Source organism: Pseudochaenichthys georgianus, chromosome 14 (assembly GCF_902827115.2).
Source record: "Pseudochaenichthys georgianus chromosome 14, fPseGeo1.2, whole genome shotgun sequence".
NCBI classification, from domain to species: domain Eukaryota; kingdom Metazoa; phylum Chordata; class Actinopteri; order Perciformes; family Channichthyidae; genus Pseudochaenichthys; species Pseudochaenichthys georgianus.
Window position 1 is genome coordinate 11,735,221 of NC_047516.1, and position 15,630 is coordinate 11,750,850.

Below are 15,630 nucleotides of genomic sequence, written 5' to 3' on the forward strand. Positions count from 1 at the left end.
TAAATAGAGAACAGAAGTGGGCCCAGAGTTGATCCTTGGGGTACACCCTTTTGTTGGATCAACAGGTCAGACTGTTTACCATTAACAACCACACATTGCTAGAATCTTCTTAAAAGAAAAAGAACTGTTGCAGTATGAGTTACTATTAGAAATACCAGTCGTCAAATAGGAGTCAGATAGTAGTGTGGAACATACATTAGTGAAATGCTGATTAAATATTTGGGCAATGGATAATGGGTCATGAATTATTGTATCAGCAGTTTTTATTTTATTAATAGAATGTTTACATGATTTATTTAAAATAAATTTAATTTTAGTCCAAAATTGCTTGGGATTCTTAAAGTCCGATGTGAGAGATTCTTTATAGTAGTTCGATTTAGCATTTCGGGTTTTGGTTTTACTCAGATTTCGAAGATGCCTTTATACTTCCCAATCGGCAATAGTTCTTGAATGACGATATATCGACCATGCTTTATCCCTTTCCCTAAAGAGACTGATGAGTTCAGAATTGATCCAAGGGTGATGTTGACCTTTGACCTTAACCGTTCTCACAGGTGCATGTTTGTTCATGATATCAGTGAGCTCTTTATGCAGAAAATCCCAAGCATCTTGTACAAAAGGTATTAGTTGAAATCTGTCCCAATTAAGGGCAACAACATCATTAATAAATAAATCAACAATCCATTTTTTATATTGTCTGATTTTGACTAGTTTTGGAGGTAGTTTAATTAATTTAATTTTCCATACGCAATACATTACATGTCACTTGTTAGACACTTTTATCCAAAGCGACTTACATGCATTCAGTACTGTGGACAATCCCCACACGAGCAATTTGGGGTGAAGTGTCTTGCCCAGGGACACAACGACATGCTGACTGCAGCGGGGTTTGAACCTGTGACCCCCTGATCCGAACACCTACGGACAACCCACTACGCCACAGGCCTCCGCAATAAACAATTGAATGATCGCTGAAGCAATCCGACATGACACCAGCTTTTAAGATTCTGTCAGGATGTGACACCAGTATCTAGTCAAGCAGATATTGGGTTCTAAGAGTGATACGAGTTGGCTCATTAATTAGCTGTTTAATATTTAGACTACTGAAAAGTTTTTTCTCTCTATCAGATGATTTATCCAACCAATTGTTGTTGAAATCACCAAGCAAGATTAGAGTTGATAGTGTCAATTATATGGTGTGTGTCAATTATATGGTATGTAGGACTAAAGACAGGTGGTTTCTTTTATTCTCATACTTTTTATTGCGTAATTTAAGTCTCTCCAGAGGTCCACACTGACCCCTGCGGAAATGTGAAAATGACCACATTTTCTAATATATGACAATTATAATTAAGAGTTTAAGGCCATGTTTTTTAGATAGTTGATCAAACTGAAAATGCCATATCGAATGTATTTTTGGGCCTTATGGCATAAGCTTGGTTAAGGTTTGTGTGGCAGTAAGGCCAAAGGAAAACTATAGGTTACTTACGTAACCCCAGGCCTCAGAGTAACATGAAGTGAGATGTCTCACTATGGGATGCGCCTCAATGCGTTTGCAAACAGAAGCATCAATGTCATCACGCCAATCCTGATTGGCTGGTGATCTTGACGTCAACGTCAGGGAATCCACCCACCCTTTAAGTAGCTTGCGCTACAACGCAGCGCCATTCAAAATAAGTACCCCTTCTCGCTTCGCCTTAGCAAGAAAGGCCGTCTGGTGAGACATCTCACTTCATGTTACTCTGAGTACTGGGGTTACGTAAGTAACCTATAGTTCTCATTCATAATACTCCGTTCGATGTCTCACTATGGGATATTGAAACTCCCGTATTGCTAGACATGCTTATCTCGAAAATCACCAAAAACAACCAGAACTTAACAGGCAGAACTCTGTCTTAACACTAGTGTTAATTTCGTTGACTAAAACTATGACGAAATATGTTCGTCAACGACCTTCAACGAAAATGTAGTTTACTAAATAAAAACTATGCCAAAATTTCTCTTTACTTTCGTTGACGAAAAATGAGGAGACAAAATATTATCAAAGATAACGTTACATCTCTGATAGTCAGTTTTTCTCCCAGCAGTTCCATTTTCGGTGCTGCGGCAGGGCAGCAGCTGTGTATGTCTGTGCTGCGCGCAGTGGTATATTTGAATTACACCGGGCAGCGGCACAATATGAACTGTCAGGAAGACTCAGGTCTAACTCATGGTCTAACTAACCTTATTTAACAGAAAATAAGATGGCAACAACAGGGCTTGGGAGCAGTGGTCGCACTCGCGTTAACCGAATACCCCCCGTCAGTGCGAGTGAGTGATAAATTGTGCACTCGACGGGTAATAATGGATTATGACGGAAATGTTACAATCCTGTCCGTCAAAATTACAACGAAAAAGTCTAAAGCCACCACTGCTTGGGAGAAAGAAACGATTCCCAATCCCAGTATTGGGCCCATTTTCACTACAATGAGGCGGAGAAAAAAAGCGAATGCATTGTTTTATCAGAAGGGAAGCAATGTGGCCACAGCTGGTAAAAACACCACAAACCTGACCAGATCTCTGCAAAGCTTCTTAATCATTCAACCTGTGTTTTTCATCAAATAAGGACAAGATATAATCTTATTGTGAAATACGTTTGACTAAAATGACAAATTATTGGTTTTGGCTAGACTAGTTTGACTGAAATGTTCTATATAATCTGATGACTAAAAAAGACTCAACAGTTTTCATTGACAAAAAGTAGACTAAAATAATTAGTTTTCTTTGACTAAAATAAGACTAAAATGCTCAGACTTTTAGTCGACTAAATCTTAACTAAACTGTTTTAGTCGACTAAATTAAGACTAAAATGCTCAGACTTTTAGTCGACTAAAACTTGACTAAATAAAAATAGGATGAAGGTGACTAAATATGACTAAAACTAAAAAGGAAATTTAACACAGGACTAAGACTAAAACTAAATTAAATTAACACTACTTAACACAGGACCCAGCACTGCGCGGGCCACACTTGGAGCAGAGACATCTAGCCTGTAAAAGCGGAAAAAAGTGAGCGGCGAGGACCAGCTCGCTGCTGCACAGATGTCTTGGATGAAAACACCCTTGAGCAAAGCCCAGGATGTAGCCAGTCCACGAGTAGAATGAGCACGCAGGCCCGTTGGTGCCTGCAAACCCTGACTCGTATAAGCCAGAGCAATCGCTTCCACAATCCAGTGGGAGAGCCGTTGCCTGGTAACGGGCTTGCCCTTCTGAGGGTTAGCCCAGGATATACAGAGTTGGTCATTACAACAAAACTCTTTTGACCTGTCCATATAGATGCGTAAAGCACAAACTGGACACAGCCAATTCGGCCGTTGTTCCTCAGAGGAACACAGCGGCGGAGGAAATGCCACAATGTCAATTGGGGTACATGAGCCAACCACCTTAGGTATAAAGGCAGGGTTGGGCTTCAGCAACACTCTCGTTTGCCCCGGGGCAAACTGAGTGCACGAAGGATGTACAGAGAGCGCATGAATGTCACTGACTCACTTGGCAGATGCCAGAGCCAGTAACAGCACTGTCTTCAGTGACAGGTGTTTCATGTCAACTTCTTCCAGGGGTTCAAATGGAGGTCGAGTGAGCCCATCTAAAACCACTGCCAGGTCCCATAAGGGCACCAGTGACCTGGAAACCGGGAGGAGCCTGCGAGCCCCTTTCATAAAACGGCAGACCAAAGGATGTTGGCTAGCCGTCTTTCCCTCAAAGCCCACATGGCATGCAGCAATAGCAGCCAGATACACTTTAATCATAGAGAAAGCTCTGTGTTTATCAATTAAGTCCTGTAGAAATGATAAAATCACCCCGACAGGACATTGAAAAGAGATGTGTCCTTTTTGAAGGCACCACTCCTCAAACACCCTCCACTTACAGTCATAGAGAGACCTGGTGGAGGAAGCTCTTGCACTCTGAATAGTGTTTATCACCTTCTGAGGGAGACCCACTGTATTCAGATTGTACCACTCACGGGCCAGGCCCATAGTGCCAAGCGCTCTGGGTGTGGGTGAAAGATCGCCCCCCCCCCCCGCCTGAGACAGTATGTCCCTGCGTAGTGGGAGCTGCCACAGCTGCCCGCACAGCAGCTGATATATCTCCGCCAGCCAGTACATTGCAGGCCAGTGCGGAGCTATCAGGATAAGTGTGTGGCGTTGTTCTCTCACTCTGGCCAGAGTTTGGGGAATCAGAGCCAGGGATGGGAACGTGTACAGAAGGACCGGAGGCCAAACGTGCGCGAGCGCGTCCATGCCTAACGGTGCGTTTAAATCGCTCATTGAAAAGAACAGCTGACATTGAGCATTTTCTTTTGATGCGAACAGATCTACCGTGGCTCGGCCGTAACGCACCAACAGCTGACTCACAATCCTTGGATGTAGAGTCCAGTCTGCATATAGTGGTGCAACTCTGGACAGCAGATCCGCCCCGATGTTCATCACTCCTGGTACGTGCGTCGCTCTCAGAGAGAGGAGACGTCCGCAGCTCCATAAGATCAGTTTGCGTACCAGCATGTGTAACTGGAGAGAACGCAAACCCCCTTGGCGGTTTATATACGTTATTGTGGTCGTGTTGTCTGTCCTCACAAGGACATGATGTTCTCTGAGAAAAGGCAGAAAGCGTTTCAGGGTGAGGAACATCGCTAAAAGCTCCAGATAATGTATGTGTGACCGTTGGAGGTCTCCAGAGACCCCTCACAGGTCGACCTTTGTATATACCCCCCCAGCCCGTCAGACATGCGTCTGTGGTGACCACCTTCCGCGATAGGACAGCACCCATAGGTACGCCCCGTACTAGAAAAGTCGGGTGTAGCCAGTGGCGCAGAGCCATTACGCATTTCATAGTGACCATCACTCTCCGTGCGCCATGACGCGCGGGGTCCAATCTGAGGGCAGCTACCCAGCGCTGAAACTCCCTCATGTGTAAGCGTCCCAGTCGTACCACCAGAATGGCTGACGCCATGAGCCCCAGCAACCACAGACATGATCTGAAGAGAACATATTTGCGTGGCTGGAAATGAGCGAGGCAAGCCTGAAGGCTTTCACTCTCTCTGCTGACAAGCGGGCTGTAAAGGGCACCGAATTCAGGCGTAGGCCCAGGAAGAGTACAGTCTGGGCTGGAGACAACATGCTCTTTTCTGTGTTTATTACAAAACCCAGGTTGAGCAGGTGTTTTACGAGGACATTCGTCTGCGTAATAGCCTCTTGCTCCGACTTGCGAGAAGGAGCCAATCGTCCAGATAAGTTGCCAGGCGAATACCCTGTTGTCTCAACGGGGCTATCGCGGCTTCCGTACACCGTACAAACACTCGCGGGCTGAGAAACAGACCGAAGGGAAGTACTCTGTACTCGTAACAGACACCCTGAAAGGCGAACCTCAGATATTTCCTGTGTGGGTAATATACTGGGATGTGGAAATACGCATCTTTCAGGTCGACTGATGTGAACCAGTGGTTTTGGCGCACGAGACGCAACAGAGATGTGTGAGTGAGCATTCTGAATTTGTATCTTTTGAGATATTTGTTCAGAGCTCTCAAATCTAGTATAGGCCGAATTCCGTTCCCTCCCCATTTGGAAACGAGGAAATACTTGGAATAAAAGCCGCTCTGACTCTTTTCGGCGGGTATTATCGATATAGCCTTCTTTTCTAGCAGCGAGAAAATCTCTTGCTCTAGAATATGGGCCGACTCTCCCCGGGCCTGTGAATACAGAATGCCAGAGAAGTGAGGGGGGTGACAGCGAATTGGAGCCTGTAGCCCCGTGTTACTGTCTTGAAAACCCAAGCAGAATCTGTGAGCATCCTCCACTTGTCGCTTCTCAAAGCGAGCGGAGATGTCACACCTCAGTGTCTCTATTTGTTGTGTTATGGGGCCCTCTAGTGTCTGAACACGGTGGTACCCCAGGTTGACAACCCCGGCCGACACTGCGCATGCGCGTGGCGGTGGTGCCTTCACAATCCCGTCTATTGTCCGCCTTTTGAGAGAGGCCGTAGCCGCTCTCAAAAGAGGGGCAGACGACAGACTGTTTATTGTTTTTCTTTTCATTTTTATTGACTGCACCCTTGGCTTCAAGCCTGGAAACGACAGTGGAAAATGATTTATTTTGAAACAACAATGATGACATGTGTTTGTGTGACTTAAACAGGCAGCGGAACTTGCTGTCTTTGATGTTAAGTCCATTTCCCTGATGGCACGAACTTGAGGATGACGTTCTGGCATCACTCGAGGCGGCGGGAAGATGGGGGCATGGCGGCACCCAGAAAACACATGAGCATCCAACACTGGAACGTGCTCTGTAGCTGGGGAACAGGGAACTTCCAGCTCCTTCATCGAGGAGAGGAGAGGAGGCTGTCAGGCCGCCCGCTTCTTATTCCTCGCCTGGTGGCTGAAAACCTGGGTAGGCTGCGCCTGAGCGGCCGCTGCCGGGACCGGAGATTTTCTTGGCCAGCTCGTGCCTGGGCTGGGGACCCGGGACGGGCTGCGGTCTCTGCTGCTTCGGTATTTTGAACCGGGCAGTACGTGAGACAGCTTGGGTGAAGGCCTGCCGCGGGACCATTGGAGGTGGCGGCTGGACCCTTCGGGGGGACAGAGCTGGAGAGCCTTGTCTCCCTTCCTTTTTGACTCGCACCTCAGCTGCATTAAAGCTAGAGCGGAGCCAAATATGCCCTCGGGAACAATAGGCATGTCCAGAACATCCTCTTTTTCCCGGTCTGGAAGGTTGGTCAGGTTGAGCCACCTGGCTCTCTCCTGTACCACCATCGGAATGATGGTGGTCCAGGAGAGAGCCAGGTGGCTCACGGAGGCAAATGTCCGTAATCGCTGCAATCTCGTCCCACACGGCAGGCTCAGGTCTGCTCGACATGTCCTCGCAAAGCTCTGCCTGGTAGGTGGTCAGCAGCGAGGAGACGTTGAGAGCCCTGGCGGACAAAGCTGCAGCTTTATAGGCCTATTCGGTCATCGCTGACTGGAAACGGTCTGCCTTTGTCGGTAGCATGGGGTTCCTGCTTGGTGTCGAAGCCAGCCTCGGTTGGAGGTGGGCTGCCACCAGCGGTTCTCCACGAGACCGACACCTCGTCCAGCATCTCTGGAAAGACTGGAAGGAGCTGCCTCTTCGTCCTCGCTGCTTGGGGCAAGTTCTTCCCCTCGTAGCGAGATCTGGAGGTCTCCTTGGCCGCTTCAGGCCATGGGATGTCCAGCCTGGACGCAGCGCGGTGACACACGGCCTGCAAGTCCATGCTTAGGACGGGCGAAGCTGGTGTGCTCTCGCCCGGGGGAGCGGACATCACTCCCGGCTTAGCAGCCTGAGCCGATGAAACGAAGATGTCATCCCCATCTGAGTCAGATAGGAGGAACTCAGAGGTATCCTCTTCGTCCTCCATGTAGTCCAACTCCAGGACATCCTCCACGGGTGGAACCATGGTGAGGTCCAATTGGGAGCCCCAGCTTGACACAGCGCGGGGCTCCGCTCTCGCGGCTCTTGCCGCCACCGGGTCCCAGCCTGAAGCGGCGTGGGGCTCCGGTTCAGCGGCTGTCGCTGTTGTTGAGCCCCAGTCTGACACAGCGCGGGGCTCAATCTCTGCAGCGGACGCCACCATGTCTTGATTGCCAGACGGCGAATCAGCGGACATGAGGGAGTCCTTTCCCGACAAGCTAGCTTGGCATGTTAACCGTCGGCGGAGGCTCTTCATGGTGAAGCGGGTACAATGCCCGCACGAGCCGGGGTTATCGATAGCCTCCCGAGGCAGGACGAGCAGACCTGGTGTGAGTCTGTGCCTGAAATGTTAAACCCGCAGCCGCATAGCCGAGCCTCCGAGTCCCTGACTCCTCTGGTGTGAGGGAGAGAAGGGTCCATCTTCGATCGCCGGGGTGTCGGCGTGGAGTGGACGCGCTAGTAACAGGTACGTTACTGAGAAAAAAAATCTAACCTTGCCGTTAGTCCAAAAGGAAAAAAAGCGACGGTGTAGATTTTACTCTTTAAAGAATATTAACTGGTGTGTTAATACCTTTTTTATCTCTGTCTCCTCTGGTGTGAGAGAGAAAAGAGAACATCCTCTTTACCGTGGTGTCGGTGTGGAGGGAAGAACAAACTAGCAACAGGTATGTTACTAGCTTGAAGAAAAAAATCAAACCTTACCGTTATTTCGACAGAAAGAACGGCGAGGCAGATTCCAATATTAACTGGTGTGTTAATATTGCTCAATCTTCTTGCAAAGCAAAAAAGTAACCGGCAAGCGCCCGTCGACCGAATGTTAGCTTGGGTTCAGTCTGTGGACCGTTAAGCTAGCCCGGTTACTGATAAAACGAGATGTGCTCTGAAGCGAGAAGAGGTGTTTGAATGACGCTGCGTCAAAGCGCAAGCTACTTAAAGGGTGGGTGGATTCCCTGACGTTGACGTCAAGATCACCAGCCAATCAGGATTGGCGTAATGAGATTGATGCTTATGTTTGCATACGCGTTGAGGCGCATCCCATAGTGAGACATCGAACGGAGTGTTATGAATGAGAACAATTGTTCTTATTGTCAAAAAATAACATAGAAAAACAACAATTTGTAAGACAGTCCATCGATACAATTTTACTTCTTTACTCTGATTGTTGCACTCCCAGGCACAGACATATCCCTACAGAAGACATACATATTTGAAAACCAACAACAAAAATAACTTTTGGTTTAATTTAGTAAAAGTATCTCAACAGATGTTTTCTATTTTCATTGGTGGAATACACATTTGGTACTTTTTGTTAAGAATGGATCAGCTTTAAGTAAACTAAAGTGTTTTATGTTCATCTTAGTGAAGGACCACTGCAATACGGTGGCTCATGTCTTTGTTTTTATATTTCAAAACTCCTCAATCATAAAGTGATTGACTGACTCGATGCAGCAATGCGTTTGCATGGTTTGAAAGGAAGCTTAATGACCCTTAAAGCACTTGTTCGTGGTAATTCAGATGTACAGAAACAGAAAAATATGTAAATGAAGGGCAAATAAATCATGAGTCCGTATAAAGTAAAGAAAAGGTGATTACAGAAAGCAGAAGGGGACTAAGAAGAGTAAAACTAGCTCAGCCTCAATACCAGAGTTTGACTGTGATGCACGGTGTTGTTGTATAGAACAAAGAAAGGTTGATTTATCCATTATTTTCTTGTTTAAGTGTTTCTGTGCGGTAAACATAAATCACGTCTTCAAAATTAGCCGTCTCATTGTGGACGCACGGTCTCACTCTATTTGCCTCTCTCTTTCTCTCTCTCACCCCCCCCCCCCCCCCCCTCTCTCACTGACGCCTGTAAATCACTTAAGGACCCACCAACATGGGGACATCAGCGCTCATGCTGTTGCTCTGACAACTGAAACAGAGCCCATGGGTCGATGTGCCACGGTGATGTGAATAAAGCATGATCAGCAGTAAACAAGGTCTGTCCATTAACCAGACCCTCCTGCTCACAGGGTGAAAAACGTATGTGGCACATGGGGGAGCACATGTGGGACACACATCATTCTCAGAGGAGATAAACATGTCTTGACAGAGTTCACCTTCATGCACATGCCTCTCTGTAAATCTACTCAGAGTTTGAACCACAACATATGCATCACTGACTCCAGCAAGGAAAGCAGTCTGTCTGTACCATCCAATAGCAATAACTTATTCTAAAAATGTTATTTTTGGATAACTTTTCTGCTGCTGCGTTTACTGTGAAATACATGTCTAGGTGGCATATGACATCAATTTGATTTGTTTACCCCCTTTTAGACACAATTAGATTATACAAACATATATATACATTATTACAAACACGAAAAGTAAGGGGCATAACTAATTTATCAGAATTTCCCACTTATTTATGAAAGAGGAGGGCCAGATGTAATAATCTTTTTTAGATCTGACCCAAAGTGACAGTCAGACTTCTGAGAAGTCAGAAAAATGTATTAAACAAATCGGATTTCTGATGAAAGAATAACAATTCTGACAATAATTAAACCAAAAAAAATCTCTTGTGGTCAGATCTAAAAGAAAAATTAACACGTGGCCTTAATCCTCATCCGTATTTATTCAAGTCATATATGTTCTAAAATCAACACTGATATTTTGAATGTGAAATATGGGAGGGTGCCACATTTTTGCAGACCTGTCCTTTAGTGGAGCTTTGATATGCAACCACAATCTCAACTGCAAGTAAGGGTTGGAGGGCTCAACCATCCTTGTAAATAAGTAAAATGTTTTTAATAGCTTTACCCACAACTGTAATTAAAGCTGTCAGGTGCACAGAAACTTCAGATGAAAATCACCGTGAGCTACCCTCGGAGCATTTACATTTGGTAATAATATATATTTTAAAATGCCATTATTTATTAATGTGCACTGTTGAATTGACAAACAAACGATCCACCACTGTTCCTGAAGTGTAAAGTGAAAACTCAATTTGCATCTTTATTGCTACTCAGAGGGTGATGTCTACGATGTTAACCTGCCCGGTTCCTCTGACCTCACTACGAGAACCCGGCCTGTGTCTGCGGGACTTTCATCAGTGAGGGGAATACTGTGAGAAGGGCTTTTTATAATCTAAACGATGGGTCTGTTTATTATTTTCCTGCCCTCGGTTAAATCACCCACGCTGTTTTTCTTTTAGAGAGAAGTCAGGAAGGTGCACTCACTGTTGCATTAGCTCAGACTTCAGAGACACTGTGTTGTGAGTGACATTTGCAAAACAGCCCGCAAAATTACCAAGCAGCAAGGTTAACCGTGGATAAGGATTTCATAGAGGTTGCCTCCAGTAAAAAAGAGAAAATATGAATTTCCTCACCATGGGATGCTGCTATTTGACACAGTTGTGGTTAAAGAAAATGCCACTAACAATACTAAATCGCTTATTTAAGCAGAAGACCTTTTTTTAAATGAAATATAACACTGCCAAAAACACAGATATTACAACTCTATAAAAAGACACATGCATCAGGTCATTTAGGATACCAGATACAAAGAAAACATATATACAGTAAGGACACACCTGGGGAAGCTATCTCACTCCAGACTAAATCACTGACTCATGTAACACTGACTTATTTGAAGTCCTTGGGGGAAGCCGGTGGAATAAATTTCAGAGACAAAATCGCAAATCAATACATTTCACATTTTATTATCTACTCAGGTCACCAAGAAAAGGGAACATACATGTAAACCAAGAGCTGTGCCAATCAAAGTTATAACTCATTTTAATGCTGACTTAAAAGCTCAAAAAAATTAAAATAATAGCCTCGCAAGATTCATGGCAATTTCAGGAATTATAAAGATGAAGCCAAAAGCTAACATTACTGAAACATGTCCAGAAGCATTTCGTGGATATCTTAATCAACTTTTGATTATATTATATTCTATTGCCTCATATATAATGTTGTGGCCACATCAAAGTCAAACTTTGGCTACAGCAAGGGGTATTCCTTCTTTTCCATTTGCTGAGGAAGAGTAGTGGCAGGCCTCATCAGCATTACATCCGTCAGGAGCATTTACTGTAAGTGCACTTCATTTTGTTAGCTAATAGGAATAGCTTAACACATTGATAAGGCTGCAGAAAAGATGGACAACCTTGGATGAGGCAGTCAACGGTGGAGCTCAAAAGTAGAGCAACAAAGATGCAAAAATGAGGAAAGTCGTATAAGAATATTTAAAGTTACTCACCATCGTCTGATTCCTCGGTGACCGGAGCCTTGCTGGACTGTCCGAGCCCCATGGCTGCTCCTCTTACAGATTCTCCTGTTCTGCTCCCTTAGCTCAACTCAGCATCGAACGGCCTCTCCCTCTGAGACGCAATCATTGCCTGGTCAACAGTAGCCCCTCACACACACACTCACAAACAATCACACAGAGTCTCACGTGCATGGACTGCTCAGCCCTGACACGAACTTGCAGACTTTGCTGACTTGAACAGGTCCTGTCTTCTTAACTCTCCACCTTGACACACACACACCTCATTGCACACACACAGTGGAGGGCTAGAGGGAACACTAGAGGCACTGAGGCGCTGACACACACACTCACACGTAGTTCCACTACTGTGTAAGTTTCCCGTCTGTCCTCACTGCAGTTCAGATGGATGCAGTCAGAAGGAGGACCCTCGCCAGGCAGGAGGTGGGGGGGTGATGTGTTTGTGGCTTTGACCCTCTGATGAGTGAGAGTCTAACCTGTGAGGGGAGGCAGGAAAACATGACACCATCAGCAGGGTGAAGGTGGGAGGGAGGAGGGAAGGGAGGGAGGGAGGACAAGTGGAAAGGTAGAGCCTCTGAGACATTAATGACACAGCTTTTAATGATAAATGGAAAGACTGACACATTATGTTTAATTAAGATACAAAAAGAAAAACACATGCTTGCCAACTTAAAATACCTGTGATAGCAGGTATTTTAATTAATGCAAAGGACTTGATTAGAAATCAACTTGATTAGCAAAGAGGAGGGGAAATTACCCTCATTTCTATTTGTACAGGTCCCCTTCCTTTCCTTCCTTCTTTACTTCATCCGTCATTTATCAATTATTATGTTTTCATATCTTTATCATAATCTCATCCCAGTGGAGCACCTTCTGCAGTGCATGTGTGATGAATGGCATGAACAGTTTTCCCATTAGGGGAACAAAAATGGGAGGCTTTTTGATTTATAGTTTGCTGGCATTGTGTACTGTAAATGGGATCCCTCAGGCTACCCTCTTCAGGACGTGAGATTATGATAGTTACTACGCTTTGTTAGAGACACAAAAATGGAACTCTGCTGCCTCATGAGTCCATTACAAAAAAATACAAAACATACAATTAATAAGAATATAAGAATTCAGGCTGCCACATTTTTTGTTGTTTTTCCAATATCTTATGACAATATGTATAGCTTTGGTTTGTAATGGTATAATTTTAAACTGGATGACATAATAATATCTAACAGGAGAATGAATGACTGCCATGAGTAACTGAGATGCATTTGAGGGTTAAAAAGACAAACTTCAAGTCATCGTTGCAACAATCAATCCGCAAGGGGAAACCCTTCCATGTATGCCTTTCCTAGACTATATGATAAGGTCATTCACCACAGTAATATATGTGTATCGATTTTGGGTTAAATTCAATATTCAAAAAGTAGTGCGTGGAGACGCAGTGCTGAGCTCCATGCAGAGGACATTGTGCTCGGAGCCTCTGTTATCTGATCAAATGGGACAAACATGCATTGACTAGAAAGTATCCCACCTTGTGTGCATGTATGCAGGGGTGCAGCTGTAGGTACCTACCTCTGAATGCCGCCGGAGAGTTGAGCCTGGCACCATTTCCCTATCCGCTTTGCTGCAGAGATGCGAGGCGACAGCGCAGCAACAGCGCAGCTCAGAGCATCACTTGTCCGGTGTGAGGACGACTACGCACCGGGACACCTGCCACCCGAAAAATGAAAACCACACAGCGAGACGTGACTTGCGGGATTGCACCGATGGAGTAAGATGAGAAATCCCGTTTGTTTTCTGGACGACGAGTAGAGATAGGGGTTTAAGGGGGAAACTGCTCGGCACTGATGAGCGACTGACCTCCACATCGCCGCCTGTGTAATGCGCTGCTGGCCAGCACCGTGCGCCTGGAGAGGCACGTTTCACGGGCTGGTCAGGCTGCTCTGCTGTGGGATCGGGCGACTGGGGGTTCCCATGTCGTTATTATACACTTAGCTAAACAATGGTAATCTGTGATGCATTTCTACAAAGATTCCACATATATTACGCCTTATTGTTTATAACTTGAATATTTAATTTTGGAAATAAAGTCAAGTAAACGAGTGTTCCTGTCATAGTTAAAGTTCACTTTAAGGGCCCCAGAGTCACTAAAAATACCCTGTAGTGATTTTTTCTTGCTTACATTAGAGCCCCAAATGAGGGTTGAGTGACATAATCAGATAATGTATGCACTTTTAGCTTAAAAAAAGTATATGCCTGTCACTTTAAAATATGCATTGCCTCAAAAATACTCCACCTTATTTATTTCTGCAGGCAGTTATTTCCTCTCATGGTGTCAGCATGGAGTCAGAGGTCACGATCAGCTTTAGCACAGCACCCCCTACAGCAATACTGTTTTGCCACTCTGCTCGAAGGCTTTTCAGCCAGGCACATTGTTGTCCATGCTGTTTCAACCTCGTGCCCCCCCCCAACATATTACTCGACCGACTAGAAAACTGGGTGGGACTTTCGGAAAGAGTTCTAAATTGGTTTGAATCCTACTTAAAGGACAGAAAAAACGTTGTTTCTATAGGTAAATACACATCTGAGTTGACAAATATGACATGTGGGGTACCTCAAGGCTCCATCTTGGGGCCTCTTCTCTTTAACATCTACATGCTACCACTGGCTCACATAATGAAAAACAACTAAATAAGTTACCATAGCTATGCGGATGACACACAAATTTACGTAACAATTTCACCAGGAGACTATGCTCCAATTCAAACACTGAGTAAGTGCATTGAACAAATCAATGACTGGATGTGTCAGAACTTTCTCCAATTAAACAAAGATAAAACTGAGGTAATGGTTTTTGGAGCCAAAGCAGAACGTATAAAAGTTAGTGCTGAGCTTCAGCCTGCAATGTTCAAAACAACAGATAAAGCCAGAAATCTAGGTGTAGTCATGGACTCTGACCTGAGTTTCAACAGTCACATTAAAACAGTTACTAAATCAGCCTGCTATCACCTAAAGAACATATCTAGGATTAAAAGACTAATGTCACAGCAGGATTTGTAAAAACTTGTCCATGCTTTTATTTTCAGTAGACTGGATTACTGTAATGGTGTCTTTGCAGGTCTCACTAAAAAATCTATTAGAAAGCTGCAGCTGATTCAGAACGCTGCTGCTCGAGTCCTCACTAACACTAAGAAAGTGGATCACATTACTCCTGTTCTGAAGTCTTTACACTGGCTTCCTGTGTGTCAAAGAATAGATTTCAACATACTGCTGCTGGTTTATAAAGCTTTGAATGGTTTAGGCCCAAAATATACATTTCTGACCTACTGCTAAATTATGAACCATCCAGATCTCTCAGGTCTTCAGGGACTGGTCAGCTTTCTGTCCCCAGAGTCAGAACTAAACATGGTAAAGCAGCGTTTAGTTATTATGCTCCAAATATCTGGAACAAACTCCCAGAAAACTGCAGGTCCGCTGCAACTCTGACTACTTTTAAATCCAGACTAAAGACTTTTCTTTCTGCCGCTGATTTTAATTGAACTATTCACATCTTAAACTGCACTGTAACTTTTATCCATGTATTTTTTCTTTTAATGTTTCTTTTATTATCTTTTCTTTTTAATGACTGATTTGCCATTTTCTTAATGTCTTTCGTTTTTTGTAAAGCACTTTGAATTGCCTTGTGTTGAAATGTGCTATATCCATAAACTTGCCTTGCCTTACCATACATTGGGCCTACAATACTTACATAAAATGTAGGATTATATCATTATGACCTATTATTTTGAAAATATGTTATCGAGATAGAGTTCTACAACTTAACAGATGTATTACACCTCAATTATAAGATGATCTCCATACATGAGCCTACATTTTCAAATACAGAGGAAAAGATAAAAAAAACATGTGAGTCA

The 15,630-nt window shown here is 44.5% G+C and overlaps 1 protein-coding gene across 1 annotated transcript in view; it reads right to left on the reverse strand.

Moving 5' to 3' along the window:
- stk32a (serine/threonine kinase 32A) overlaps positions 1-13,576 on the reverse strand; it is a 100,104-nt gene extending 86,528 nt beyond the window's left edge. The window contains exons 1-2 of the mRNA XM_034098424.1: positions 13,289-13,576; positions 11,696-12,198 (exon numbers count right to left, since the gene is read on the reverse strand). Coding sequence (XP_033954315.1) covers positions 11,696-11,747 — 52 coding nt within the window. The 5' untranslated portion in view covers positions 11,748-12,198; positions 13,289-13,576. The remainder of the gene's footprint in view (positions 1-11,695; positions 12,199-13,288) is intronic.
- Positions 13,577-15,630: the final 2,054 nt, after the last annotated feature.